The sequence below is a fragment of the Podarcis filfolensis genome (genome assembly GCF_964270895.1).
Source record: "Podarcis filfolensis genome assembly, chromosome: 2".
NCBI classification, from domain to species: domain Eukaryota; kingdom Metazoa; phylum Chordata; class Lepidosauria; order Squamata; family Lacertidae; genus Podarcis; species Podarcis filfolensis.
The window spans coordinates 111,376,788-111,404,531 of NC_139605.1; the positions used below are offsets into that span (position 1 = coordinate 111,376,788).

A 27,744-nucleotide genomic window follows, 5' to 3' on the forward strand; every position below is an offset into this window, starting at 1 on the left:
CACACACAAATGCACATATACATACAGACTCATCCCATTCTTCCGATTATGAAATTGTTTCAACCAATTTTAATTTTGCACTTTTGTGTGTTTGTGTGTAATAATTTTATTAAATTCTCTGTTTCACAATTTCAAATAAACATTTTACAAACATTAGAATATCCAGTGACTTCCCTTCTTTTCTTTCCATGGTTCATTTTACATATCACATACATCCCTGCATATTTTTCTCTAACCATTCAAATCACTGTTTACATCCATCCAAAATTGTTCACTCTGTTGAATTTATCTTAATGCTGCCAGCGTTTTCGGTTCTACACAGCTCTTTTCCATATACAGTGGTACCTCGGGTTAAGTACTTAATTCGTTCCAGAGGTCCGTTCTTAACCTGAAACTGTTCTTAACCTGAAGCACCACTTTAGCTAATGGGGCCTCCTGCTGCCACCGCGCCACCAGAGCATGATTTCTGTTCTCATCCTGAAGCAAAGTTCTTAACCTGAGGTACTATTTCTAGGTTAGGGGAGTCGGTAACCTGAAGCGTATGCAACCTGAGGTACCACTGTAGTCAATAAATGTTTCTCAATCTTCATTAAACTTTAATTTTGCATTGAGTGGGCAAGAAATCTAAGACACAACAACAGTACAATCCTAGGCCTTCTCAACAGAGGCCTCTCAGTTGCCAAATGCCCTGCCACAAAACTGAGTTCTGCCAGGATTTTGTTGTTCTCACAGACCTTTTAAAATCTGTGATTTTAATCTCAGGTATTATGCTGTATTTAAATGTGGCAGTTGGACTGCACATTTTTAGGCACTGCGTTTACTTCTCAAGATTTTTAGACTTCACTGATTTCTTTTCAGAGCTGTCTGCCCACCGAAACAAGGAATATCAGAGAGAGATTGTGTATATTTGAAAACGTGGGCATCATTACGATAAATTCAACAGCGTAAATAAGTTTTGATGGATGTAACAAGGGAATACTGAATGGTTTAGTTTTTGTAAAATATGTAGGAATTTATGTTATGCAAGATGAACCATGGAAAGAGAAGAAGGGAAGTCATTTTAAGGCTGTTTAAATGAATATTCTAAAATGTAAAACAGAAAATTTAATACAAATTATGGGGGGCAGAGATTCTCCCTCTACAACCCCCCCAAAAAATCTACTCTCGGGATTCCATCAGTATATGGAAAACACTGGATGCCCAAGCCATTGTTTATAGCACCAGTGCTACTACAGTCGTACGTCGGAAGTCGAATGGAATCCATTCCGCAAATCCGTTCAACTTCCAAAATGTTGGGAAACCAAAGCACAGCTTCTGATTGGCTGCAGGAAGCTCCTGCAGCCAATTGGGAGCCCTGTCCGACGTTCGGGTTCCAAAAGAACGTTCGCAAACCGGAACATTCACTTCCGGGTTTGCGGCGTTCAGGAGCCAAAACGTTCAAGAACTAAGCTGTTTGAAAACCAAGGTACGACTGTATATAGAATTTCATTGACATGAATTTTGGGGTCTTAAACTGGTTTTTATAGTTTTGTATGCCTTCGCCTTCTCCATGGCCTCTCTTCCCAGGGAAATATTAGTTCTCCTTTGGCTGTTTCCCTACGGCTCAGCCCTCCAACATGCAGAAAAACTTAACACCCTGGGCCCATACCTGTAGGTTGAGTTTGGAGCGGCGCAGGTTGTGCTTGAGGACCATGTTAGAATTGTTTTCTTCCCCCAAAACGAGACGTCCGAGTTGATCGTCGAGTAGCCCCAGCATGGTGTGGAAAAGGCTGCAAGCCTGCAAAGGGTCGGATCGTGCTGCTTCGTTCCTGAAAGGCACACGAAGGAGAAATGCCAGAGGGAGGGTAAATCCTTGGCTCAGGTGCACAAAAACAAGGATATTCAGTGGTACCCCTGGATGTGAACGGGATCCGTTCCGGAGCCCCCTTCGCATCCTGAAGCGAACATAACACGCGACTGCGTGTTTCGCCACTTCCGCGCATGCGCGTGACATCATTTTGAGCGTCTATGCATGCGCGAGCGGCGAAACCCGGAAGTAACGCCTTCCGTTACTTCCGAGTCGCTGCAGAGCACAACCCGAAAATGCTTAACCTGAAGTGTATTCATCCCGAGGTATGACTGTAGATCAAGGTTTCCCAGCTTAGGCCTCCAGCTGTTTTTGGACTACAGTTCCCATCATCCCTGACCACTGGTCCTGCTAAGCTAGGGATGATGGGAGTCGTAGTAATTTTTGATATAACCGTAAAAACAACAGTGGTACCTCGGGTTACATACGCTTCAGGTTACATATGCTTCAGGTTACAGACTCCACTAACCCAGAAATATTACCTCAGGTTAAGAACTTTGCTTCAGGATGAGAACAGAAATCGTGCAGTGGCGGCGCGGTGGCAGCAGGAGGCCCCATTAGCTAAAGTGGTGCTTCAGGTTAAGAACAGTTTCAGGTTAAGTACAGACCTCCGGAACGAATTAAGTACTTAACCGAGGTACCAGTGGTTCTTAACCTGAAACTGTTCTTAATCTGAAGCACCACTTTAGCTAATGAGGCCTCCTGCTGCCGCCGCACTGCTGGAGCATGATTTCTGTTCTCATCCTGAAGCAAAGTTCTTAACCCGAGGTACTATTTCTGGGTTAGCAGAGTCTGTAACCTGAAGCGTATGCAACCCGAGGTACCACTGTACTCTGAAAAATTTAGTACTCCAAAAATGAAACTTCCATCTGGTTGTAAATATTAAGATTATACCAGCAAGAATGAGTCTTTCTGTAAAAAAAATAATGATAGAAATAAAGTCTTACTGACTAGTGATTTAAATCATGATTTAAATCATATCCACCTTGGCCAAAAGGGTGCTTTACTTGTCCAAACCAGGAGCAGCTGAGGCACAGAGCTGCGTACTTGGGACTCCCAGTGACAGAGTCACTGCCATTTGACGGGAAAAATGGGTGAGGGGTGAGGCAGCAAATAAATTCCAGGGTGTGTGGGTGAGGAATGGGAACAACACAACACAAAATTTTGCTTCCCTCATGGGGCTACAATTCCCAGTGTTCCCTGTGAAGAGGTATTGATTGTTAAACCACTTTGAAAATTGCAGCTCCGTGAATGGAATCGGGGCGTCTCCTAAGAATTCTTTCTTTTTTTAAAAAAAATCAGTCTTTATTGGTTTATAAACTACACAGACACACAAAGAAAAGAAAACAAAATAAAACACACAGCACATAACTCAACAAAACAAAACAAAACAGTACAATACGAAAACACAAAAATACCATATTTTTCGCTCTATAAGACGCACCAGACCACAAGACGCACCTAGTTTTTGGAGGAGGAAAACTAGAGAAAAAAAATATTCTGAATCTCAGAAGCCAGAACAGCAAGAGGGATCGCTGTGCAAGTGAAAGCAGTGATCCCTCTTGCTGTTCTGGCTTCTGTGATAGCTGCGCAGCCCGCATTCGCTCCATAAGACGCACACACATTTTCCCTTACTTTTTGGGAGGGAAAAAGTGAGTCTTATAAAGCAAAAAATACGGTATTTCAGCCATCGATTTCCAACCTCCTAAAAACTCTCAGCATCCATGACAAAGCAGAGCTCCCATAATTCTTGGGGGTTATCAAGTGGTATTTTTTTACTTAAAAAAAGAAGTGCCGGAACTGACCATGAACACGTCCCTTGTTCTCTTATAACGGCAATGGAGCTCACCTGAGAGGTGTCGGAACTGAGTTACGGCTGGGGGTGGAAATGGCCTGGGTATATTGTAGTGTGTTAAATGTATGGTGTCAACCATACATAATGGAGAACCCATAATGGTGGTGGTTGGGGGGAGAGAAATTGCCAGGATACGGGAGTTTCCTTTCTTGACAGCGACCCAAGTGGCATTACCAGTTCTGCTCCTCGATCCAATAGGCAAGATACTCTCGTACTTCCATGGGCAGGCAGTCTTCAGAATAAAGGTAGTGCACCTGGTCCAGGTAAGGTCCATCCAACTTCTGGATCTGTTGCCACTGAGACATGTTTGCTGGCGGGAGGGTCAAGACTGGGCTCCTCAGAGCTGGCAATGCCTGAGGAAGAAAGTCAGAACATGAGGAGTTTGAAAGGAGTCCTTCATAGCGAACAGAGAAACTGCAAGTCACGATGATATATGGAAACCATCTCGATTTGAGGATTGGAAGAACGGAAAAATTCACACAGGATTATTATTGGTGTTTATTGGCTTAAGGAGACTATCAGAAGAGATCATAAAGAAAAAAGAGAAAATATATGAACAAGATGTGATGTGGAAACAGCAAGATAAGACTGGATAGAATTATGAACTCTGTTTGGACTGATTTGGACTGATTTGGACATTAACGCAGTAGCAAGAAGATGATCAGAATCCCCCTTCGGATCTTGAAATATGGGTCCCCCCCACAAAATTTAAAATTCAGCTTTGTAATTCGGAATTTATGTGATGTGATTTAATTTGATTTGATTGGCCGGTTAATAAAAATTATTTTTTTTAAAAAAAGAAACTGCAAGTCACAGGTCCTATTTTAGAATGGACAACAGATGACGAGAAGAGATGTTTGGGCCGGAAACTTAAGAGGTTTGGACAGAAGCTTGGACGCAGCGAACTGTGCAGATAAGAATAAAAGGGAAAACGCCTAGCAAAAGTGAAGTATTGGGCTTTCATATATAGAGATGGAAAGAGAATTATTTTAGAAATGATAATTACTGATTTAGTGTGGATTGGATCATTTGGATACAACATCACTTGTATATACAGCAGATGCTAAAATATTGAATGTGCAGGTATTGGCAAGTGGATAGCTGATGGTTAAAGATACAGTGGTACCTCGGGTTACATACGCTTCAGGTTACACACGCTTCAGGTTACAGACTCCGCTAACCCAGAAATAGTGCTTCAGGTTAAGAACTTTGCTTCAGGATGAGAACAGAAATCGTGCTCCAGCGGCGTGGCGGCAGCAGGAGACCCCATTAGCTAAAGTGGTGCTTCAGGTTAAGGACAGTTTCAGGTTAAGAACGGACCTCCGGAACGAATTAAGTACTTAACCCGAGGTACCACTGTACATAAGTCTAAAAGCAATGCAGGGTGGATAAAAATCAATGATTTTTTTAAATCAGATTTTCAAAATTTAAATCAATTTTTAAAATATAAATCAGATTTTCAAAATTTAAATTGGATTTTCAAAATTAAATGCTTTTGGAGGAAAAAAATATTTCTAAAGATAGTTTTCTATTTAAGTTACATTATCGTCCAACGGCCATTCATCAGGAAATAAGGATTTGTTTTAAGTTTTTCATGTGTGCTGAAACTCAGTCTAAGGTGTGTGTGTGTTTTTTACACCATTTAAGCACATCAGTTAACAAACATGGATATATATGCTATAATGTTACTGTTTTCGTTAAATAAATTGTTAAATTGTTATAAAGGAAATGATTATTTTTCTCTTTCCGATAAAGTACAGCAGAAAAGTTGTCCCAATATAAACAGTTAACTTGTTAAACCTCACAATAATTTCATAATTATCTGTCTATGTATTTCTAATAGTATAACCAAATCAGTCATTTTTTATCTAACTGTAAAAACTACTCTGAAAATTTATTGTTCCAAAAATGAAACCTTCATCTGGTTGTAAATATTACAGAAGCTCCTGCAGCCAATCAGAAGCCACGGAACCCGCGTCTGACATTTGGGTTCCAAAGAATGCTTGTAAACTGGAACACCCACTTCCAGGTTTACGGCGTTTGGGAGCCAAAATGTTCAACTCGCAAGGCATTTGGGATCCAAGGTACGACTGTACAGCTTTTGGTGAATGATGACACACTTCTTTCTCCTGGCTTTTGACACCTGAAATGCATATTTTAAAGACCCACTTTATTTCTGTAATTGTAAGTTGTTTGTTGTGTTTTAATATTAACATTGTGTTTAATTATTGTAACCTGCCCTAAGGCCTATAATTTGCTTTTAGGGGACATATAAAAATTTTTGAATTTTTATCCTTACAGCAAACTGTATTTTATTGTTCTTCTTCCATTTTGCTAGGACATGGGCAGGATACATGAGTAGAATGTGTGCTTTTATTTTAAATGCATCTCTGGCTTATTTGTGGGGCATAGGAATTCGTTCATTTCCCCCCTTCAAAATATAGTCCGGCCCCCCACAAGGTCTGAGGGACAGTGGACTGGCCCCCTGCTGAAAAAGTTTTCTGACCCCTGTGCTAGAAGAATGTGATGCAAACGTTTTGCATATTTCAACTTCTTACTATATATATTTATCTTTATACTTGTACAGTTTAACATGCAATCTGTTAAATTATTTTAATCTGAGCAATTCACAAAGTGCACTATGAATATTTCTTTTTAATTATTGGCTCTGCAATTTTCCCTTCACTAATAAAAACAGCGACAATAAAATGCTAACATTAAAAAAAGACTCCAATTTGACCTCTGAATCAGAAATCATGACTGAGTTATGCTCAGTTACCAAAGTCTGTTACCATGAGATTTAAGCAACTCTGCCAGTTTTCAGAGTCGAAAACTAAAAGGAGATGTGAAACCAAGGAGAGAAAATGCCAAGCAATGGGGGGTAGGGAGGAAAACAAGAAAATTCAAACCAAACAAATAATAACAATAAGCAGCAAACGGATACCACAAGACTTTCAGAAACACGAAAGTTAAGTTCTCAGCAACAGCCTATTCAAACCCAACAGGGTTTAAAAGCAGTCAAAGGGATTTACTTATGCAGAGATCAGATTATTTATTTGGTTTTTTAAACTGTATACTGCAATTTCATTCTTAAAAAATATCAAAATGGTTTATAGTAGTTAAAATACAATAGGAAAATTACAAATAAGAAATGCAAAGCCGTAGGACTGTAAGAAATTCAACTCTCAATGGCTTTCAAAGCAATTGTTGTCAGCCAGGAATTCAAACCAATTGATACTGTCTGGGTTGAGAATCATTCAGCCAGCTGTTATCTAGTCACATTATGCCTTGCACCCTCTTCTCCCTATGGGGCAAAGGAAGGTGCTTCCAGATGGGTGTCAGTTGCAGGATGAATGCCAAGTTTTCACATCATCCACTCGTCTCTGTTGGCATCATTTTTCCAGTCCCCTACCCACCCAACCCTGATTTCATCCAGAGCTGGACCATAAAGAAGGCTGATCGCCGAAGAATTGATGCTTTTGAATTGTGGTGCTGGAGGAGACTCTTGAGAGTCCCATGGACTGCAAGAAGATTAAACCTATCCATTCTGAAGGAAATCAGCCCTGAGTGCTCACTGGAAGGACAGATCGTGAAGCTGAGACTCCAATACTTTGGCCACCTCATGAGAAGAGAAGACTCCCTGGAAAAGACCCTGATGTTGGGAAAGATGGAGGGCACAAGGAGAAGGGGACGACAGAGGACGAGATGGTTGGACAGTGTTCTCGAAGCTACAAACATGAGTCTGACCAAACTGCGGGAGGCAGTGGAAGACAGGAGTGCCTGGCGTGCTCTGGTCCATGGGGTCACGAAGAGTCGGACACGACTAAACGACTAAACAACAACAAATTATTCTGGAAGAAAACCCTACCAATTAAGAAAAAAAAATTACCTGCTTGCAACAAGAAGCCTGGAAGCACCAAAAACCAGGGTTTTCCACAGAACAAACGGAGCAACCACAGCCCACTTGACCCATAAATCTAAAAATGCTGTTTCTCAAATGGTAGAACAGGACTCATCAGTTTGCCTCAGTGCCACCGCCTGCCCAGTTTTTCTTCCTTGCTTTTCTTCCCTGGCCACGAGCCATGCCAGCAACTCCTGACAAGCAAGAAGGAAGGCGGGCCAGGAAGAAAGGTTTCCTTCCTCTGAAGTGAAAGTACCAGAGGACATGCTGAAGAAAGAAAGTGAGCTAAAACGTTATTGTTGTTGCACGCCATCTCAATCTCTGAGCGTTGCGAAATTCCAGGGGTTCCGGGCTTCGTGAGAGTGTGCTATCTGCATGATATAGGGTTTAAAGGTAAAGAGACCCCTGACCTTTAGGTCCAGTCGTGACCGACTCTGGGGTTGCGGTGCTCATCTCGCTCTATAGGCCGAGGGAGCCGGCGTACAGCTTCCGGGTCATGTGGCCAGCATGACTAAGCTGCTTCTGGAGAACCAGAGCAGCGCAGAGAAACGCCGTTTACCTTCCCGCCGGAGCGGTACCTATTTATCTACTTGCACTTTGAGGTGCTTTCGAACTGCTAGGTTGGCAGGACCTGGGACAGAGCAACAGGAGCTCACTCCATTGCGGGGATTCGAACCGCCGACCTTCTGATCGGCAAGTCCTAGGCTCTGTGGTTTAACCCACAGCGCCACCCGCGTCCTGGATATAGGGTTTATTTACACATATATACAGCCTGAGCCTATGATGGAGGGGTTCCCAACATTAACATCCACAAAGGGTCTTGTTCCTTCTATCGCCGCAGCCTTGGGAGTCAAACAGAAATCACGCATCCCTCTCAACATTGCTCTGACTCTCCAGCTTACTGCTTTAACTTCTAGGTCACATCACTGCAACTCGGCTCTAAACTCAGGCTTCTTCCTTCTATCTATGATCCCACCCATTTGACACAGAGCTCTTTTCCTTTTGTATCCCTTAATGGCCCATCACCCAGGCCAGGGGTCAGCAACTTTTTCAGCCGTGGGCCGGTCCACCATCCCTCAGACCATGTGGTGGGCCGGACTATATTTTTTTTTAGTTTTCGACTCTGAAAACTGGCGGAGTTGCTTAAATCTCATGGTAACAGACTTTGGTAACTGAGCATAACGCAGTCATGATTTCTGATTCAGAGGTCAAATTGGAGTCTTTTTTTAATGTTAGCATTTTATTGTTGCTGTTTTTATTAGTGAATGGAAAATTGCAGAGCCAAGAATTAAAAAGGAATAGTCATAGTGCAATATTGCATCCATTATTTGTGAATTCAGATTAAAATAATTTAACAGATTGCATGTTATAGTAAGAAATTGAAATATACAAAACGTTTGCATCACATTCTTCTAGCACAGGGATCAGAAAACTTTTTCAGCAGGGGGCTGGTCCACTGTCCCTCAGACCTTGTGGGGGGCCGGACTATATTTTGAAGGGAAAAATGAATGAATTCCTATGTCCCACAAATAATCCAGAGATGCATTTTAAAGAAAAGCACACATTCTACTCATGTAAAAACATGGATTGAGAAGGCGACTGGGCCGCATCCGGCCCCCGGGCCTTAGGTTGCCTACCCCTGGCCCAGGCTGTCGCCTCAACACAGGAGGCTAGTCTAGTTTATATTTTAATATTCGCTGAATCCAAGGTTCTCACATACAGCCTACTTCCTCCCCCCACCCTAAAAAAAAACCCCTCTTAACAACATATTTACAGGACCGCCTCTCCTGGTATGCCCCGCAGAGGACCTTTAGGTCCATGAATAACCATAGTTTAGAGGTCCCAGGCCCTAAGGAAGTCAGACTATCCTCCACCAGGGCCAGGGCCTTTTCAGTGATGGCACCAACCTGGTGGAATGCTCTGTCCCATGAGACTAGGGCCCTGCAGGATTTAACCTCCTTCCGTCGGGCCTGTAAACCAGAGCTATTCCACCTGGCCTTTAATTTGAATTCAGCCTGATCTTTTATTTCCCTTCTCTTCCCTCCCCCTCCCCTTTTATGAAGATCACCCACTCTGAGACTCCACAGCTAATTCTCTCCTGGCCTCCTCACTGGCGCAATTAGGAATAATTCAGCAAGCTAGCCCTGGTGATAATCTAATGTTTATTAGATGGATTTCCCCTAAATTGATTTCTGAACTTTGAATTTTATTGTTATTCATGTTTTTATACTGTATTTTATGCTGCTTTTACAATTAAGTGTTTTAAATTTGTTGTTAGCCGCCCTGAGCACAGTTTTTGGACCAGGAACGGCGGGGTATAAATAAAATTTTTATTATTTATTATATAACAAAGAAAAATGGGAAAAGAGTGTTCTGTTCCAAATTGGAAACAGAAAGAAAGGGGAGAAGAGATCACAAATGCTAAGGGAGGCAGAGGTGAATGTAAAAGGTCCAGACAGGAGGGATTAAACAAATTGGAAGTTTTCAGGGGCCGTGGGGGGGAGGGAGATAAGGTATAAATGGAGTCTGAAAGGAGAATGAGAGATGGAATTACTTGTGAGAGACATTGGGGGGGGGGGGTGGAGAGAAAAAGACTTTTCCACTTAGAGCTTCAAGATCATTGAATTCTGTCTTAAATGGCGCTACAATATCTCTGCATTTAATTTAAGGAAACCTCAGCTATGGGGCTCCTTGTCACAAGGGAAATGCAAGTTCCCCAAACAAAAAAGCAATGTCTGCAATTGCCAGCTGGTTCTGCAGAACTCTCCTGCATCTGGTTCTGCCCCTGTATCACCATTTTCTGGCTGTAAAGTTCAGCAAGGGGGCCCTGGGGCAGACCACACACTCCGGAAACTGCGCTTAGTTGAAGATCCTACTTGCCCTTGACTGGAATCCTAAAACGAAGCAAGCTCACAGGAGGACTTTCCCATCCCTTTTCCGCCTCGCCAGGACCACCTGTGTGACCCCAGGTAGAACACTTTCCAGAGGCTGGGGTGCAGTTTCCTGAACAATGCGAGATGGAAAGAAAGGTCCCCTTCCCTGAGCTTCCTGAAGTTACAGTACCTTCTGGTCAAGGCGTTTTTGTTTTGTTGTGTTCTGAGACTTCTGGCGCTGTGGGTTAAACCACAGAGCCTAGGACTTGCCGATCAGAAGGTCGGCGGTTTGAATCCCCGCGACGGGGTGAGCTCCCATTGTTCGGTCCCTGCTCCTGCCAACCTAGCAGTTCGAAAGCACATCAAAGTGCAAGTAGATAAATAGGTACCGCTCCCGCGGGAAGGTAAATGGTGTTTCCATGCGCTGCTCTGGTTCGCCAAAAGCGGCTTAGTCATGCTGGCCACATGACCCAGAAACTGCACTGCAACCCCAGAGTCGGTCACGACTGGACCTAATGGTCAGGGGTCCCTTTACCTAAGGCTTCTGCAATGGTTTGGGGTCTCAGGAAAAGCCACAGACATACATTCATAAAACATAATAAAACATTACACCGTACAACAAACTTCCCTATACCTTCAGATACCGTGCTTTCAACTTAAAAATCCCGAGCTCAGGGTTTATTTGCTGAATTGCGGGAGCGAATAGAGCTCATCGCCCCGTGGTTCTAGATCCACAAGCTTTTTAATTATTATTTTTCTGGACTTCGCAACAATATAATGCATTCTTGGGCGGGGTGTCTTCGTGGTTGCGATTCCTACTGTGAAGCAGCTGGAAGCCAGAAATCCTTGCCGACTTACTGCAAGCAGCTCAGGTATCTGAGAGAGCCGCGATCTTCTGCCAAAGCGGAAACAGATCCCAAGATCTCCAGCTCCACCTGGCAGATCAACAGATCCACCTGTCCAGGTGTACTCTATGACTCCCACCCCCCTACACGCAACTCATCCGATCCCAAGCTGGCCCTCTGCGCCCGCCCCCCCCGCAGCCCATACATTTCTCCTACCGGTGCAAAACCGCAAGACCCGGCGCTCAGCCGCCTTGGAGAAATGTGATTTCGCAGCTTGCAATTCCAAGGAGCGCCTCCGCCTCCCTCCCTCCCTCCCTCTGCGTTGGAGGAAGCGGCGGCTTGGAAGGGAGGTGGGCGGGGCATAGGGCGCTGCCCCGCCCATCGCTCTGCGCGATTGGACGAAGAGCCCCGGCGGCCCTTAGGCACGGAGGGAGGGGCGACCCGAAGGAGGAAGAGCCGCCAAGAATTTCGATTTCCCAGGAATGACGTCAGCGACGGGGCGGGGACTGAGCCCTGGAAAGCCATGTCGGCCCGCCCACCAGCCTTAGTTGGCATTGGCTGGTTTCTTTGCATTTGTTTAATGACTCTTAATTAAAAAAAATATATATTAATTAGTTAATTAATTAGATTAGTCCTTCCACTTGCCCAGGGCAACCCAATAATAATAAACAACTTTTATTTATATACCGCCCTCCCCGGCCGAGACTGGGCTCAGGGCGGCTAACATCAAATATATAACATTCGTATAAAATCGAACAAGAATTAAATTACCGCCTAAAAACAAGTCAGGATCAAATTGAAATCTAATTACAGTGCTACCTCTGGTTAAGTACTTAATTCGTTCCGGAGGTCCGTTCTTAACCTGAAACTGTTCTTAACCTGAAGCACCACTTTAGCTAATGGGGCCTCCCGCTGCCGCCGCTGCACGATTTCTGTTCTCATCCTGAAGCAAAGTTCTTAACCTGAAGCACTATTTCTGGGTTAGCAGAATCTGTAACCTGAAGCATCTGTAACCTGAAGCGTATGTAACCCGAGGTACCACTGTAGATGGCTTTCCACAGGATTAGGGTCCGTTTTACAACCAGACGAACAAGCAAGCAATACACCCCCACAGAGATAATTAAAGCCTAAAAAGGGAAGAGATGCATTAATAAACACCCCACCCGCTTCTGAAAGGCATAGCTTTGTTTAATCAGCAAAAGACCTGGTTGAAGAGGAATGTTTTTGCTTAGCCTCTCTCCAGCTAGCTGCCTGAATAGCTCAGTTGGTTAGAGCTTGGTGCCAATGATGCCAAGGTTGCAGGTTCAATCCCTGTATGGGACAACTGTATATTTTTGCATTGTAGGGGGCTGGACTAGAATGATCCTTCCAACTCTATGATTCTATGTGATGATGGTGCCAGGCATTGGAGCCCACTCCTAGGGACTGAGATGTCGCTTCGCTCCCCCGCCCCATAGAATATTTGAATGGGGCACACACACACCCACTCCAGGTGCTGGGAATGGCCAGTTAAATGGTGTGTGTCTTGGGATCGATTGTGCAGAGCAGGGCTTATCTGGCCCTCCCCCCATGTTTTATTCAAGTTGGTACTCGTGTTTCCAGGCAAATCTCCATGGGGAGAGCATTCCACAAACAGAGAGAAACAGAAACACTATACTCGCTTAAGGCTGTACAGTGGTACCTCAGGTTACAAACACCTCGGGTTACAAACACTCCGGGTTACAGACTCCGCTAACCCGGAAGTAGTACCTCGGGTTAAGAACTTTACCTCAGGATGAGAACAGAAATCGCGCGGCCATGGCGGGAGGCCCCATTAGCTAAAGTGGTGCCTCAGGTTAAAAACGGTTTCAGGTTAAGAACGGACCTCTGGAATGAATTAAGTTCATAAACAGAGGTACCACTGTACCTCATTAAAGTGCTTCAAAACCAACACTTTGAATTGAAAACTGATTGCAGCCAGTGCAGTCAGGCCAGGACTAGTGTTATGGTCTCATGCCATTTTGCCCTGGTGAACAACCTGGCTGCTGAATTCCGCACCAGCTGAAGTTTCCAAACCATCTTCAGTTCAGAAGCACCTCCATGTATATATAACACATTGCAGTAGTGTACTGAGCCCACTAAAAAGTACTGGCCTGTGGAGATAAGCTCTTCCCGCCTGTGGTGTTTTATCTCAGATAATCCAGTCACAAGTGTAAGCCATCACATGGCGCTGCAGTTATCAACCACTGAACATGCATGCGTGAGCCTGCTTTTGCTCAATGGTTGAAGGTTGGAGAACAAGTGTTGGGTCAGATACAACTCAGCGCTATCTAGTTTCATGGGCATGTGGTTGTATGATTTGCAGTGGTCCAAATCTTATTTGGGAGTGTAAATCCCCTATTCCTTTCTACATGCAGTGTGCATCTGAAACAAAGGCAAACGTTTTCCCCCAATTGTCTTCTAAACAAGACAGAGCTCACCGCCAAGACCAGCATCTGCTACCCAAAGCAATTGCTTCATATTCTTTCATAGTGACATAGAAGAACATGTGAAGAAACGTCAAATGTAAGGCTCCTCTGAGTATCTTAAGAGTAAAAACTGAATTTGAGCAAAGGGATTGGTTCCAAAGTTTTCGCATGCAGTCAGGCTTGAGCCACTGCTGGAAATGGTCACAGAAGCTGTTCTAACAGGCTGGTGGTTTCAAATTACACGCAATGGTTCATGTTCTTTCTCCTTTGTCCCAAGTCTGAGAGCATAAAGTGCCAACAAGAGGACTGGAACCGCCCTCTGATTGTTTACACCAGCTGATTGCTCTATCCACCTATCACTGTTGTCCCATGGGGTGGGGTGGGGGGCAGATAAAGATCCAAAAAGGCCCCACCCCACCCCTGCTCTAGAACGTGCCTGGGCTGCATGTGAACTTAATGCTTAAAGCAGTCTTCATCGATGGGCCATGTGCAGAGGGTTGTTTGACATTTGTGATCCCATGCGCCTGTAAGGACCATAGGTTTCATTTATAGCAGCCTTTCTCAGGTGGACTAAAAGGTAAAGGGACCCCTGACCATTAGGTCCAGTCGTGACCGACTGGGGTTGTTGTGCTCATCTCACTTTATTGGCCGAGGGAGCCGGTGTACAGCTTCTGGGTCATGTGGCCAGCATGACTAAGCCGCTTCTGGCGAACCAGAACAGTGCACAGAAACGCCATTTACCTTCCCGCCGGAGCGGTACCTATTTATCTACTTGCACTTTGACGTGCTTTTGAACTGCTAGGTTGGCAGGAGCAGGGACCGAGCAACGGGAGCTCACCCCGTCGCGGGGATTCGAACCGCCGACCTTCTGATCGGCAAGTCCTAGGCTCTGTGGTTTAACCCACAGCGCCACCCGCGTCCCTATGTAAAGACCATAGGTTTCATTTATAGCAGCCTTTCTCAGGTGGACTACAACTCCCATCATCCCTGGCCTCTGGTCCTCCTAGCTAGGCATGATGGGAGCTGTAGTCCAGCAACATCTAAGGCTGCTTTAAGGAAAACCCAGAAGCACCAACCCCTTTTTAAAAAAGAAGATAAATGTCAGTGGAATCTTCAACAAGAACCTTGCACCCTGGAGTACACCTTGTTCAGGAATCCAGCCACCCTAGTCTGTTCCCGCATTTCATGGTATGCTGCAATCGCTGAGCATACAGTATTCATTAGTGCTGCAAATCTTCGGAGTTCCCCCCAAACCCAAGCTTTCAGATAACTCTATCTTATGTGTGGGTGGTGCCATTTCTGCTCCTCACACGACGGCACTCATAGCCTGAACATCGGAAATCAGAGGGAACAATTCTGGCAAGAGTGGTTCATCTATAGGCGAGCTTCGACCGTTTATTTCCAATTCTTATATATTTGCATAACTGCACACCCACCCACTGCATTTGCCGAGGGTGACATTTGACCAGAAATGGGAGCGATGACATTGGCCTTTTCCAAACCACAATCGAAATTAGGGTGGTGGCACATCATTCTGATGGCAATTCCCACACGCTTTGAGTGCAGGCAATGCTGGGCGGCTGGAGGGTGGAAGAAACATGTTGCAGGAAGCAAGCACCGCATTTCCAGATTGCAAATGCTATCAAACACCTGTTCTAAATGGGTAGAATAAGCACAAAGATTTTCATGCAATTATTTTTGCAGGGAACGAGGAAAAGGAAGCAAGCAAGTGCGAGAGGGAGGGGAAAAGTTTGCAAGAAGGGACTGCATTATGAGATGCAAGGCAGACAAGAAGAAATGAAGGAGGAAATCAATACGAAACAAATGTATCTGGTGCTCAAAAAATCTGCTCGGGCATAAATGCCAACCCCTCCTAAGAGTCTCCATAAGACCCACTGCAAGATGCAAAACCTCTATGCCCAAATACTAGATACAGTGATACCTTGGTTCTCAAACGCCTTGGTACTCAAACAACTTGGAACCCAAACACTGCAAACCCAGAAGCAAGTGTTCCGGTTTGTGAACTTTTTTCGGAAGCCGAACGTGCTCCGTTTTGAGTGCCGCACTTCCGTTTTGAGTGTTACACTGAGGTGTGTCTGTTTTTGCTATTTATTTTGCGTTTTTGTTTCTGCGGCTCTTTTTTGTTTTGTTTTTGTGACCGTGTGGCACCCAGTTCAGCTACTGATTGATTGATTGATTAATTGATTGATTGATTGTATGACTGCAGTACATTGATTATTGCTTTCATTTTATGGATCAGTGGTCTCGTCAGATAGTAAAATTCATGTTAAATTGCTGTTTTAGGGATTGTGTTTAAAAGGATTAATCCATTACTTTCTATGGGAAAGCGCCCCTTGGTTTTGGAACGCTTTGGTTTTGGAACAGACTTCTAGAATGGATTAAGAATTCAAATTTCTGTTGTAGACCACCTTTTCTGTGATGTAGGTATGATGTTTGTGGGGCGTGGTCTTGGGTTATGCTCCTTCTGTGATGTATGTATGATGTATGGAGTGGTGGTCTTGAGCTCCAGGGTAGGCAATTTAAAATGTTTATATAAGGGCAGGCACACCTTGGTTCTGGGTCCTCCTCCTTTCCTGTGTGTGAGGGGAGCACCCTGTTGCAACAGTTCAATAAAGATCAGGCTTACTAGCTCCTTTGCTTCTCAGTATTCTCTGTTATTTTCTCCTACCAATGGAAAACCTACAAAGGACTCTATAAGGGCTCTTGTGTCCCCCATAAGGGAATAAGGGCAGATTTTGTTTATTACAATATCTAGTATGCAAAAGCATGCTACAAATAACAGACTGATCATACAATTTCATAGCAAGAAACGCTTGATTGAGAAGAGAAGGCGCTTTGTTGCAACTAGATGACGATGACGGGGCCTGAGAGATTGGAGGGGACAGGATAAGGCTCTTCCTTCTCTTGGAAGTAGCGTATCAAAGAATGCACACCGCTTCGGACCACCGGCCTTAGAGCTGCAGAAATCCCCATCCCCCAAACGTTGCCTGCCCCGCCTGTCACTGCGAGCAGTGTATCCTGGCTGACATCTACAACGGTATCTATACCACGTTCCTCTGCCAGCTCCTTGCAGTCCTTGGCCGCAAAGTAAATGGTGGTTCCAAGGTTGTAGGCGGTGCTGACTCCAGGAATCCAGCTCACAACTGCATGGACTTTTTGTTCCGTCTCACTAGTACAGTTGTCCAGGGTGGAACGTCGGCGTCTTGGAGGCCCGTGGCACTTATGGAGCCAGGTGTAGGCACCACACTGGGGCAAGAGATAGCTACCCTCTCGTGCCACCACATGGAACAAACTGCTGCCATTAGAGGACACTCCGGCACAATAATCCCGTAGGCGGTAACAGGCTCTGGAAGCCATCCCAAAGCCCCGGTAGACTCTGTATTCTTTGCCGTGCAGGAAGGATCCATTCACCGGCACCAGATCCTGGCAGTGCCGGACCGGTGTTTGCGCCTGCAGGTTCAAGAAGAATCTCAAGGCAGCGCTGCTCTTCCTCTGACCAGGGGAGCGAGTGGTGTTCAGAGTCCCGGCCATCGCAAACAGGAGGTCATCCGTATCTGTCTGTCCCAACTCCTTGTAGAGGCGCAGGATGAGGGTCTCCGTGTGCCAGCTGCAGCCTGCCCTTTGCAGGGCCAGCGCTAAGGCAGCTCGGATGAGGGTCTGGGAGAGCTCAGGCACATCAGCAAAACCGTCCAGGGCTTCAGGCATCAAGTCCTCGCAGGAAACCCCCTTTTGGGGCAAATGGGGGGATTTGGGGGAGATGGAGCTCAGGAAGATGCGGAGAGGAACAGAGGGGGAGTCAGAGGTCAGTGGGTGGTCTTCAGAAGCCTTCTCCCTGGGGTTCGCCATGGGCAGCAAGCGCCCTTCCGATCCATGGCATAGGAGCAGGAAGCCAAAGAAAGTCAAGGCGGCCTTGGGAGGTAGCGAGGGCCGATACATGTTGGACAGATTCATTGGAAGTCCTGTTGAAAGGAGGAAACTGAGAAACATCTGGCTCTCATATTTTTATGAGATGGTCTAGGGGCCCTAAGCTCCAAAGCCCTTTGGATCAGGTTCCAGGGGCACAGGAATACCACACCTTTAATTAAGATAGCTTTAAATCACATTAGCTGTGGCTTGTTAAGGCTGCTGGGAGCTGCAGGTCTGTGGCAGGTACGCTACAGTACAGGGAGCCAGTGTGGTGTAGTGGTTAGGAGCAGTAGTCTCGTAATCTGGTGAACCAGGTTTGATTCCCCGCTCCTCCACATGCAACTGCTGGGTGACCTTGCACTAGTCATACTTCTCTGAAGTCTCTCAGTCCCACTCACCTCACAGAGTGTTTGTTGTGGGGGAGGAAGGGAAAGGAGAATGTTAGCCGCTTTGAGACTCCTTAGGGTAGTGATAAAGCGGGATATCAAATCCAAACTACTCTACTCTACCACAGTTCCCAGGATTCTTTGGGAAAAGTCACATACTTTAAAAGTCTGATACGGATGGGACCAAGAGCTGCCCCTGGGCACCAGAAGTGCTTCCTGGGTGTTGAGAATTCCATTCCCTTCATCAGGAGCACATTGTTTGGCTGAAAGAAGGCAGTTTTAAGAACAGGGGGCTGGAACCCTTTCTCCCAGTGGCAGCTCACCCACCCACTTGCTTGTCATTTTTCATTTCCTGCTCTTTCCAAGATTGAAAGCAGCAGAATGTTTTCAGAAGGGGAGGAGGCAGGGAAAAACAGCTTGCCTATCATCTGCCTCCTGGGAAAACAGAGCAGAGGAAAATCAGGGTAAGGGAGCTTGTGGCTGTCCGGATGTTGTTGAACTTCCATCAGCCCCAGCTGCCGTGGCCAGTGGAACTGTAGTCCAGCAACAGTTGCTCCATCCTCGGTGCAAACCTTCAATACCCAGAACCAGAAACGGTGGGGGTGGGAGAGAATGAATAAAGGAGCATTTAGGGGGGAAATGCTTTTATGGGCTCATCCGTGTTTCATGCCTAGAAAGCACAGGTCCCAGCAGATTTCTTCTTGCCCTGCTCCTTTCCACAGGGAAAACCGCTCTTTACCTCTCAGTCGGAGCAAACGTCGATCCAGAGAAAACCTGAAATGCCATTTGATCCAATTAAGGCAGGCATAGGCAAACTCGACCCTCCAGATGTTTTGGGACTACAACTCCCATCATCCCTGACCACTGGTCCTGTTAGCTAGGGATGATGGGAGTTGTAGTCCCAAAACATCTGGAGGTCCCAGGCCGCAGAGAGGTTAGGCTGGCCTCAACCAGAGCCAGGGCTTTTTGGGCTGTGGCTCCGATCTGGTGGAACGCTCTGTCACAAGAGACTAGGGCCCTGCGGGACTTGACATCTTTCCGCTGGGCCTGCAAGACAGAGCTGTTCCACCAGGCCTTTGGCCAAGGCACAGTCTGACCCCCTCCTTCTGTAATCCTCATAGAACTCTAGCCCAACGGTTGCCATTAATTTGATTTGAATTAATTTTATAATGAAATGATTTTAGAATGTTGTATTATTTTATTTTTGTTAGCCGCCCTGAGCCTGGCTTCAGCTGGGGAGGGCGGGATATAAATAAAAATTTACTATTATTATTATTTTTCCTGGGGGAAAGCAGCAGGTCAACAAGAAGAAGTGGACGAGCCCTAACATCTAAAGGGAACACGCTCCACAGGTCAGAGTCCCATATGGAGCTGTCTGTGCTGGCTTAAAACAAACAAATGTGAGACAGGGAGCTCCATCCCAAACAGAACGCTAAGCCGAAGAACAGAAGATACCTTCCACTGTGTGTGGTGTTTAAGAAGCAAATCAAGACACTTCAAGCCCATTGGAGGGCTCTCTTACAAATGTCAGTTAAAACAGCTCAAGGCTTGACAGTATCATAATAAAATTGGATTCCAACTCAGGGTTGTTCTAGACCTTTCCCACTTCAGGTGGGGGGTTCTTCCACGTTTAGCTTTCCAAGAATGGGAAAACCTCACATTTAAAAGAGGGAAAGGTTCGGGAGAACACTGGGGCAAGGGGGGGGGGATGTCATACGGACCTGCCCACATTAATGGGGAGGCAGGCTGGTTCAAATCCACATTTTCCTCCAATGTGGACAAGCTCTCCATAAGCCACGACTCTCTGCTACACTGCCAAGTTCATTTGCACAAGGAACCCTCACAGGTCTGATCCATATAATAATAATAATAATAATAATAATAATAATAATAATTATTATTATTATTATTATTATTATTATTATTATTATTATTATTATTTATTATTTCCCCAGCCACTCTGGGCGGCTTTCAACAGAATATTAAAATACAATCGTCTATTAAACATTAAAAGCTTCCCTAAACAGGGCTGCCTTCAGATGTCTTCTAAAAGTCTGGTAGTTGTTTTTCTCTTTGACATCTGGTGGGAGGGCGTTCCACAGGGCGGCTGCCACTACCGAAAAGGCCCTCTGCCTGGTTCCCTGTAGCTTTGCTTCTCGCAGCGAGGGAACTACAAGAAGGCCCTCGGCTCTGGACCTCAGTGTCCGGGCAGAACAATGGGGGTGGAGACGCTCCTTCAGGTATACTGGACCGAGGCCTATTAGGGCTTTAAAGATCAGCACCAACACTTTGAATTGTGCTCGGAAACGTACAGGGAGCCAGTGTAGGTCCTTCAAGACCATGGTTGATATTGGGCTCTTTTGGGAGAAAGGGTGGAATAGAAATGAAATAAAGGAATGCAATGCAATGTCAGGTGCTAATCCTATCAGCCTAGCACTCTGTCCTGCTACCTTGTCTCCAGAATGAAACCCTGGTTTTCTCCTCTGCAAGTCCCTTAAAACCTTTCCCCCCACGCCAGCCTTTTTCCACCCACTCGCCTGCCACCAGGAAGGAGCAGCTTACCTTTTTTGCAGAGGAGGCACAAGCGTATAGAGAATCTAGGTGGGAATCCAGAGCCTTTTGCCCCAGTGTTATAGATCTCTACCCTGGTTGGTCAGTCTTATCAGGAGACCTCATTGCAACACACAGCTTCACTATCAAGTTCTGGCATCTTTGCGAGGGTCACTGTCAACTTTTTTTTTCTCCTGATGCAGCATTCCCTGCCTTGATTCAGCAGCTTATTTTAGTAGGGACACCTGAGAACAGAACACAGGGGAAGTCCTTTGCAACCAACACAATCTAAGAGCTGGAGCTATGTCCTTTTAAAGGTAAAGGTAAAGGGACCCCTGACCATTAGGTCCAGTCTTGACCGACTCTGGGGTTGTGGCGCTCATCTCTCTTTACTGGCCGAGGGAGCCGGCGTACAGCTTCCGTGTCATGTGGCCAGCATGACTAAGCCGCTTCTGGTGAACCAGAGCAGCGCAGAGAAACACCATTTACCTTCCCGCCGGAGCGGTACCTATTTATCTACTTGCACTTTGACGTGCTTTCAAACTGCTAGGTTGGCAGGAGCAGGGACCGAGCAACGGGAGCTCACCCCGTCGCGGGGATTCGAACCGCCGACCTTCTGATCAGCAAGCCCTAGGCTCTGTGGTTTAACCCACAGCACCACCCACACAAGCCACTCCTTGCCATCAAGGGCACTATGGATGACAGATAGATCCAGAAGTATCCTCAAGCTATGCACATGCTTCTTCAGATGGCGTTTATAAGTGGCCCACCTATAAATCACTTATAAACGCCATCTCCAACTCCTTGAAAGATTCCATCAATGGCGTCTCCAAATTTTTTTACGCATCATTTGGGAAGACAGGCCAATGTACTGGAAGAAGCAAAGATCAGCAGTGTCGAAGCAATGATTCTTCAACATCAACTTCATTGGACTGGTCAATGTGCGGATGCCTGATTACCGTCTTCCAAAGCAACTACTCTATTCCGAACTTAAAAATGGAAAGCGTAATGCTGGTGGTCAACAAAAGAGGTTTAAAGACAAGGCAAATCTTAAAAAATGTAGTATAAACACCGACAGCTGGGAAACACTGGCCTGTAAGTGCTCCAATTGGAGAACAGCCTTTTCCAAAGGTGTCATGGACTTTGAAGACGAACTTTGGATGTTGAAGCTCAAACTCAGGACGCAAGGGAGAAATGTGCTAAGAGGAAGGCATGCTTCGCAAACGTTCACTATGATCAACTCCCGCCCGGAAACCTATGTCGCCACTGGGGAAGGACGAGTGGATCCAGAACTGGCCTCCACAGTCACTTACGGACTCACTGTTAAAACCGTGTTAATGGAAGACAATCTTACTCGGCTATGAGTGATCGCCAAAGAAGAAGCAGCACCTTCAGAGGAAGTGCAACTCCATCCAGAACAGGTAACTTGACTGTTTCCCAGACCGCCCACCCAAATATCTTGCTTTCCTAAAATTCAAGCACAATTTATTAGCCTCAACCAGTAAAACCAATGCATTCAGACACTGATCCAGAGCATTCACAGTCAAGTCTCACTCGATTCAGATGTTTTCGAGAATTATTATGTTTGTTACTACTACTACTATTGTTGTTATTATCATTTATTAAATTTGTATACTGCCCTTTAGGGACGCGGGTGGCGCTGTGGGTTAAACCACAGAGCCTAGGACTTGCTGACCAGAAGGGCGGCGGTTCAAATCCCCACGACGGGGTGAGCTCCCATTGCTCGGTCCCTGCTCCTGCCAACCTAGCAGTTCGAAAGCACGTCAAAGTGCAAGTAGATAAATAGGTACCGCTCCGGCGGGAAGGTAAACGGCGTTTCTGTGCGCTGCTCTGGTTCGCCAGAAGCGGCTTAGTCATGCTGGCCACATGCCCGGAAGCTGTACGCCGGGTCCCTCAGCCAATAAAGCAAGATGAGCGCCGAAACCCCAGAGTCATCTGCGACTGGACCTAACGGTCAGGGGTCCCTTTACCTTTATACTGCCCTTTATCCATAAATCTCAGGGCGGTTCACAATGTATGATTACAATAGAAAAAAAACCACAAAATACATAATAAAAATAAGAACGATAGCAAAGCAATAACCCCACCCCCAACACATTTAAAAGGGCATCGGATGTCAATCAGCCCAAAGCCTGCTTGAAGAGGAACGTTTTAGCCTGGTACCTAAAAGTGTATAGTGAAGGAGCCAGCCAAACCTCTTTGGGGAAAGCTGCAGAAAAGGCCCAATTTTGTATTACCAGCCTTTGGATCTCTCATGTTTAAAAACACTTACACAGACACTCTCTGGGAGGGGCCCCAGAGCCGAAGTACTTTTGAAACACAGGTTTTTAGAAAAGTGTTGTCTATTATTCTTTATTAAATTCATATATTGCCCTTTACCCACAGGTCTCAGGGTGGTTCACAGGGTAAAAGCAGAATATAAAACCACAATATACATAAAATAGAAATGAAAACAACCCAATAATGCCCCCCACATTTTAAAAGGGCATAGGATGTCAATCAACCAAAGGCCTGGTTAAAAAGGAACATTTTTGCCTGGCGCCTAAAGTTATATAACGAGGGCTCCAGGCGAACCTCCCTGGGGAGAGTTTTCCACAGATGGGGAGCCACTGCAGAGAAGGCCTCGTTCTCGTGTTCTCGTCCTCCAGACCTCTCAAGGAGTAGGCACAAGAGGAAGGGTCTCAGAAGATGATCTCAGGTCCAGATAGGCAGCCTTTGAGATATTGTAGTCCTGAGCCATCTAAGGCTTTGTAGGTCAAAACCAGCACTTTGTGGTGTTTTTTTTTTATTAACAATTTATTGATTTTCCAAAAGATAACACCAAAAAGTAAACATAATAACAACAGTATATAAAGGGGGGGGGGACAGAAAGAAACCATCATAAAGAAAAAACACCGTATTTTTGCTTGACTTCCCTCCCCTCCTCCTCTTGGTTTCATTGTTTAATACTTGTTCGTGCACGTCCTTAAAACCTTTTAATTTTAATAGTCCAGTTTTTAAACCTTGTTCATCCTAAGTTTCAAAAGTTATACTATCTTAAAAGTATATACACAAAGCTTAAAAGACAAGCATCAAATCTTTACCCCCCCTTTTTTAATAATCAAAGTCCTCTTTCTGTCTTGGATTCTACATCGACTAAATTAACCTAAATAGTTCAATAGTTTAGTTTGCCAGTCTTCTTCATCTTCTTTGCCGGAGGCTTCTTCCTTCTCTAGGGATGGCTGGTCTTAGCCTGGCATCCACTCTCACGTACAGGAACAAAGTCTTTTATTCAATAATTCCAAAAATTCATGTACAACTCAATATCATAACTTCAGTTTTTTTCAAAACAACAATCATTTTCCACATTGCTTTCAGATATGTCTTATCCCAGGCCTTTCTAATAATTTCAAAACCAGCACTTTGAACTAGCACTTCTAGCAGACAAAAGCAAGCAAATAAGGATCCTCTGTTTTCGCCACCCCAAAAAACATCTGTGTTCTCTAGGCGATGGAGAGTTCACGAGAGTCGCTTCATCTGGGCTAGGAACAGTTATGGAGCAGCTAGAAGGTGGTGACTGGACCGGAGTAGTTGGAAGGGACAGGAAAATGGTGCACCTCCTCTCTCAAATACCTCAGCATGGAACGCACTGCTGTCTTCAAGCCTGGCTTTAGCCCTGCATAAATCCCCATGCCAAGAACGCCGCTGGCCCCGCCAGTCGCAAAAAGCAGCAAATCATGGCCTATGTCTATGGCGCAGCTCATAGCACGCTGATGCGCCAGTTCCATGCAGTTCAGCTTTGCAAAGTACACGCTGGTGGCAAGGCTGTAGAAGGCGCCGACCCAAGGAATCCAGTCCAGGATAAGGTAGATTTTCTCCTCGGTCTCATTGTCGCAGTCCTCCGCGGTGGAACGGCGGCCTCTTCCAAGCCTGCGGCACTGGTGGAGCCAGGAGGTGGCACCATGGTGGGGCAGGAAGTAGCTGCCCTTTCTTTCCACCACATAGAAGCTGCTGCTGTCGTTGGAGGCCACTCCGGCACAGGAATCCCCTAGACGGTGGCAGGCTTTGGAAGCCGCCGGAAAACCCCGGTAGACTTTGTGTGCCTTGCCGTACAGGAGGGATCCGTTCACTGGCAACAGACCTCGGCAGTGATGGACTGGCGTTTGCGCAAGCTGGTCCAAGTTGAATTGCAAGGCGACGCTGCTCTTCCTCTGACCAGGGGAATGAGTGGTGTTCAGAGACCCGGCCATCACAAACAGGAGGTCGTCCGAATCTGTCTGTCCCAACTCCTCGTAGAGGTGCAAGACGAGGGTTTCCGCATGCCGGCTACAGCCTGCCCTTTGCAGGGCCAGCACTAATGCGGCTCGGATGAGGGTCTGGGAGAGCTCAGGCACATCAGCAAAACCGTCCAGGGCTTCAGGCATCAAGTCCTCGCAGGAAACCCCTTTTCGGGGCAACTGGGGGGATTGCGGGGAGATGGAGCTCAGGAAGATGCGGAGAGGAACAGAGGGGGAGTCAGAGGTCAGTGGGTGGTCTTCAGAAGCCTTCTCCCTGGGGTTCGCCATGGACAGCAAGCGCACTTCCGATTCATGGCATAGGAGCAGGAAGCCAAAGAAAGTCAAGAAGGCCTTGGGAGGTAGCGAGGGCCGATACATGTTGGACAGGTTCATTGGAAGTCCTGTTGAAAGGAGGAGACAGAAGATCTAGCTCTTACTTGGGAATCTGTATGGGGGAGTGTGACACTGGGGCAGATAAAAAGGTAAAGGAACCCTGGATGGTTAAGTCCAGCCAAAGGCAACTATGGGGTTGCGGCGCTCATCTTGCTCTCAGGCCGAGGGAGCCAGCATTTGTCCACAGACAGCTTTTCTGGGTCACGTGGCCAGCAGGACTAAACCGCTTCTGGCGCAATGGAACACCGTGATAAAAACTAGAGTGCACAGAAACACCTTCCCGCCACAGTGATACCTATTTATCTACTTGAATTGGATTGGCAGGAGCTGGCACAGAGCAATGGGAGTTCACTCTGTTACGGGGATTCGAACCGCCGACCTTCTGATCGGGAAGCCCAAGAGGCTCAGTGGTTTAGACTGGCTGGGGACTGCAGACTTCTAAGTACAGGGACTAGGGTTGTTAGGAGACCCCTATTCCCCTCAGAGTTACCAGAGAAACTCTGGGAAGAGGAATGGATTCTTAAACCACTCTGTAAACTATAGCTCTGGAAGGGGAATAGGGGTCTCCCAGCAACTCTCAGCACCCTCAACAAACTACATCTCCCAGGATTCTTCAGGGGAAGCCATCACTGTTTAAAGCAGTTATCATTGTACTTTCAATGAATGCTGGGACTATGCCCTCGCAGCAGTGGCAGCAGCCAGAGTTAAGTCTGCATGCGAGGGCGTGAGGAGTTTGTGTTTGCTCAAGTGAGAGTGGCTTCCTAAAAAAACCTTTGCTTGCAGCTACTTTCTGTGAAGAATGTGCCCTAGGAAAAGCTGCTATAGTTTGGACTCCATGCCCCAAAATGAGTGCTTGCTTCACTTCTTTTTGGATGAAGTGAAAGTCAACCTTCCCCTTAAGAGGGAATTAATCTCACCTAGCGTTCTTTGTCAGGTCTAGAAAGAGATCTCGAGGGAATGCCTACTCTGATAGGAATTTTGAGGTCTTAGATATATGGTAATGTTCATAAACGTACCAACCAAGCACGTACATAGATCAGCACAGGAAGACTGACCTGGAACCATTTTGACTCCTAAACTGGGCAAATGTTTTCTCTGCAAGGTCAAAGTGGGAAACCTCCCATTGTCTCTTTCCTCACAAATCCTTTCTTAAGGGTATGTCTGTGTTTGATTAGGGTGTGAGCCTGTGACCTGGCCCAGGAACTAAGTATTTATCATTACAAAAGACCGGCCAGGCTACCCAGGCAACCCAATCAAGTAACCTGCCAGACAGGAGATAAACAACAACAGGAGAAAAACAACATTCAAAATTTCTGTTTTAGACCGCCTTTTTTGTGATGTAGGTATGATGTATCTGAGGAGTGGTCTTGATCTACAGGGTGGCAATTTCAAAAGTCTTTATAAGGCCTTGCGCACCATTTTTCTGGGTTCCTCCTCCTCTCCTGCGGGTGAGGGGAGCACCCTGTTGCAACAGATCAATAAAGATCAAGCTTACTAGCTGCTTTGCTTCTCAACATTCTCTGGTTGGCCTCTGTTATTCTCTCCTAACAATAGGGAACCTATGTAAGGACTCTATATGGGCTCTTGGATACCCCATAAGGGAAAAGGGCAATTTTTGTTTACAATGCTACTCTGCTGATGAGTAATCTCACACAGGGCCTTTCTATCAGCGAATAGAAAGGCTTTAGTCTCCTGCTTGAAACAAAGGTCACACGCACTCCATACATTGAAAGCACATGGCTTCTGCCAAAGAATCCTGGGAGCTGTAGTTTATTAAAGGTGCTAGAGCCACAACTGAGTAGACTAGGATTCTCTGGGGGACGTCATGTGCTTTAAATGTATCATTCAGCCCTTCATCAGGAGCACGTTTTGGCTGGAAGGCGGTAGCTTTAAGAATAGGAGGCTGGAACTATTTATCCTAGTCCATACCCTCCCAAAATTTCTCTGATGAAAATAGGGATGTCCTATGTAGTAAGTTTTGCAGGACGCGGGTGGCGCTGTGGGTTAAACCACAGAGCCTGGGACTTGCCGATCAGAAGGTCAGCGGTTCGAATCCCCGCAATGGGGTGAGCTCCCGTTGTTCGGTCCCTGCTCCTACCAACCTAGCAGTTCGAAAGCATGTCAAAGTGCAAGTAGATAAATAGGTACCGCTCCCGCGGGAAGGTAAACGGTGTTTCCATGCGCTGCTCTGGTTCGCCAGAAGCGGTTTAGTCATATTGGATACATGACCCAGAAGCTGTACGCCGGCTCCCTCGGCCAATAAAGCGAGATGAGCGCCGCAACCCCAGAGTCGGCCACGACTGGACCTAATGGTGAGGGGTCCCTTTACCTTTATCTGTGTACAGTGGTACCTCAGGTTACATACACTTCAGGTTACAGACTCCGCTAACCCAGAAATAGTACCTCAGGTTAAGAACTTTGCTTCAGGATGAGAACAGAAATTG

At 46.0% G+C, this 27,744-nt stretch overlaps 2 protein-coding genes and 1 long non-coding RNA gene across 3 annotated transcripts in view; 1 reads left to right on the top strand and 2 right to left on the bottom strand.

Annotated features, from left to right (window-relative positions):
- STAT2 (signal transducer and activator of transcription 2) overlaps window positions 1-11,606 on the bottom strand; it is a 48,135-nt gene extending 36,529 nt beyond the window's left edge. Inside the window, exons 1-3 of the mRNA XM_083599200.1 lie at window positions 11,537-11,606; window positions 3,876-4,054; window positions 1,649-1,808 (exon numbers count right to left, since the gene is read on the bottom strand). Of these exons, the coding sequence (XP_083455326.1) occupies window positions 1,649-1,808; window positions 3,876-4,006 (291 nt within the window). The 5' untranslated portion in view covers window positions 4,007-4,054; window positions 11,537-11,606. The remainder of the gene's footprint in view (window positions 1-1,648; window positions 1,809-3,875; window positions 4,055-11,536) is intronic.
- A 3,530-nt stretch (window positions 11,607-15,136) lies between these two features.
- APOF (apolipoprotein F) lies at window positions 15,137-20,717 on the bottom strand. Its single transcript, XM_083599120.1, has 2 exons — window positions 20,643-20,717; window positions 15,137-17,747 (listed from the first exon to the last, which is right to left on the bottom strand). The coding sequence occupies exon 2, from the start codon at window positions 17,737-17,739 to the stop codon at window positions 16,633-16,635; it is 1,107 nt and encodes a 368-aa protein (XP_083455246.1). The 5' UTR covers window positions 17,740-17,747; window positions 20,643-20,717; the 3' UTR covers window positions 15,137-16,632.
- A 5,556-nt stretch (window positions 20,718-26,273) lies between these two features.
- Window positions 26,274-27,744, top strand: part of LOC310756039 — a 45,734-nt gene continuing 44,263 nt past the window's right edge. The window contains exon 1 of the long non-coding RNA XR_014544675.1: window positions 26,274-26,643. This is a non-coding gene — a long non-coding RNA (uncharacterized lncRNA). The remainder of the gene's footprint in view (window positions 26,644-27,744) is intronic.

Coding starts and splice junctions, on each gene's coding strand:
- APOF (XM_083599120.1), bottom strand. CDS start 17,739: ATGAATCTGTCCAACATGTATCGGCCCTCGCTACCTCCCAAGGCCGCC.